Raw genomic sequence first — 2,500 nt, 5'->3', positions numbered from 1 at the left:
AGGTGTAACTTTTTACTTCTTCGATTGCATATGTACCAAGGGTTAATTTCTTTCCCTGATTTCTGGATGTTTTCTGGAAGGTTAGTGTTTTTGTTTTTGTGGGTTAATAGTCAGGGCCCAGGTCTGATAGAACTTGTGTAGGACATTTAGGTTCTGCTGTAGACCCTCTTCTGTTGGAGACAGCAGAACCAAGTCAGATCCAAAAAAGAAGAAATTTGACTTGAGTCCTTAATAGGAGGCCAGGAGCTGCTGACTGCTCGAAGTCTTTTTGCCAATTCATTAATATATATATATTGAAGAGGGTTGGTGATAGAGTACAGCCCTGTCTCACACCCCGTTCTTGAGTGAAGAATTCTGTTTGTTTGTTTTCAATTTTAATTGCACATTTGTTGTACAAGTACATTGTTTTTATTACATTGTATGTTTTTCCCCTTACACCAGTTTCAATAAGTTTACAGAATAGGTCATCATGCCAAATAGAATCAAAGGCCTTCTGGGAATCTACAAAGCAAGCAAATGCTTTTGTTTTATTTTGGTTTACTGTACATATTAATTTATTAAGGTGTGTAGGGTGAACCCCCTCTCTCTCATTCTCTCTCTCTCCCTCTCCTCTCTCTCATTCTCTCTCCCTCTCCTCTCTCTCATTCTCTCTCGTTGGGGTTCATATGCAGAGTGCAGACCCTCTCTCTCTCTCTCCCTCTCTCTCTCTCCCCTCTCTTTCTCTCTCCTCTCTCTCTCTCTTTCTCTCCCTCCCTCTCTCCCTCTCTCTCTCCCTCTCTCCCTCTCTATCTCTCTCTCCCTCTCTCCCCCTCTCTCTCTCTTTCTCCTGCGGTACCTCTGGTGTATGTTATCTGCGGAGCGACAAATCCCCTCCTAAGCCTCATTGTGTTTGGTCCCCCCCCCCTGCTGGGATCACACACACACACACACCACTGGGATTACCCTAATAGCTCCGCTAATCACGCTAATCATGCTAATCCACCCTTTAAACTTACCCTCACTAATGGGGATCCTTAGAACCAGACACACACACACACACACACACACACACACATACTCACACACCATGGTGACCACGTTTCCCCTCCTAGAAAGTGTGTGTGTGTGCTCTCTGTAATGTGTCTGTGTGTGTATGTGTGTGTGTGTGTGCGCGTGTGTGTGCTCTCTGTAATGTGTGTGTGTGTGTGTGTGTGTGTGTGTGTGTGTGTGTGTGTGTGTGCTCTCTAATGTGTGTGTGTGTGTGTGTGTGTTGTAGACCCCTGGTTTTGCGTTGTCTCTGGGTGTGGTGGTCAGTGGTCTTTCCTCCTGTGGTCATTGAAAGTGTGTGTGTGTGTGTGTGCTCTGTAATGTGTGTGTGTGTGTGTGTGTGTTGTAGACCCCTGGTTTGGCGTTGTCTCTGGGTGTGGTGGTCAGCGGTCTCTCCTCGTGTGGTCATGGGAAGGCCGAAGACATTCTGCCCCGCCTACTGGCCGCCTGGACCAAGATCCTGCTGGCAGAGGTAAGGTCCCAATGCTGCCCACTACACACACACACACACACACACACACACACACACACACACACACACACACACACACACACATACACACACACACACACACACACACACTGAACAGTTTTCATCTTTCTCTCTCTCTTCCTCCCTCTCCCTCTCTCTCTCTCTCTTCCTCCTCTCCCTCTCTCTCTCTCTCTCCTCTCTCTCTCTCTCCTCTCCTCCCTCTCTCTCTCTTAGGGTTGTCCCACCATGCAGAGGCTTGCAGCTCTTAATGGTCTAGTGGCCTTAGTGGGATCAGAGAATGCACTCATTCAGGTATGTGTGTGTGTGTGTGTGTCTGTATGTGTGTCTGTATGTGTCTGTATGTGTGTCTATGTGTCTCTATGTGTCTCTATGTGTGTGTGTGTGTCTGTGTGTGTGTGTGCTCTCTGTAATGTGTCTGTGTGTGTATGTGTGTGTGTGTGTGTGCGTGTGTGTGCTCTCTGTAATGTGTGTGTGTGTGTGTGTGTGTGTGTGTGTGTGCTCTCTAATGTGTGTGTGTGTGTGTGTGTGTGTGTGTGTGTGTGTGTGTGCTCTAATGTCTGTGTGTGTGTGTGTTGTAGACCCTGGTTTTATGCTGTCTCTGGGTGTGGTGGTCAGTGGTCTTTCCTCCTGTGGTCAGCTGGAAAGTGTGTGTGTGTGTGTGTGTGTGCTCTCTGTAATGTGTGTGTGTGTGTGTGTGTGTGTGTTGTGACCCCTGGTTTGGCTTGGGTGTGGTGGTCAGGTCTCTCCCTCGTGGTGGTCATGGGAAGGCTTCAACATTCTGCTCCTCAGCTCTACTGGGTCAGCTGGCCAAGATCCTGCTGGCAGAGGTAAGGTCCCAATGCTGCCCACTAATACACACACACACACACACATTGACACACACACACACACACATTTATTGACACACACACATTAACACACACACACACACACACACTGAACACACACACTGAACAGTTTTCATCTCCTCTCTCTCTCTCT

The 2,500-nt window shown here is 47.8% G+C and overlaps 1 protein-coding gene across 1 annotated transcript in view; it reads left to right on the top strand.

Moving 5' to 3' along the window:
- The window catches only part of focad (focadhesin), a 97,317-nt gene that overhangs the window by 71,060 nt on the left and 23,757 nt on the right, over positions 1-2,500 (top strand). The window contains 2 exon segments of the mRNA XM_048236180.1: positions 1,376-1,498; positions 1,733-1,810. Of these exon segments, the coding sequence (XP_048092137.1) occupies positions 1,376-1,498; positions 1,733-1,810 (201 nt within the window).

Source organism: Alosa alosa, chromosome 24 (genome assembly GCF_017589495.1).
Source record: "Alosa alosa isolate M-15738 ecotype Scorff River chromosome 24, AALO_Geno_1.1, whole genome shotgun sequence".
Taxonomy (NCBI): Eukaryota; Metazoa; Chordata; class Actinopteri; order Clupeiformes; family Clupeidae; genus Alosa; species Alosa alosa.
This window is presented reverse-complemented; position numbering and strand designations above follow the sequence as displayed.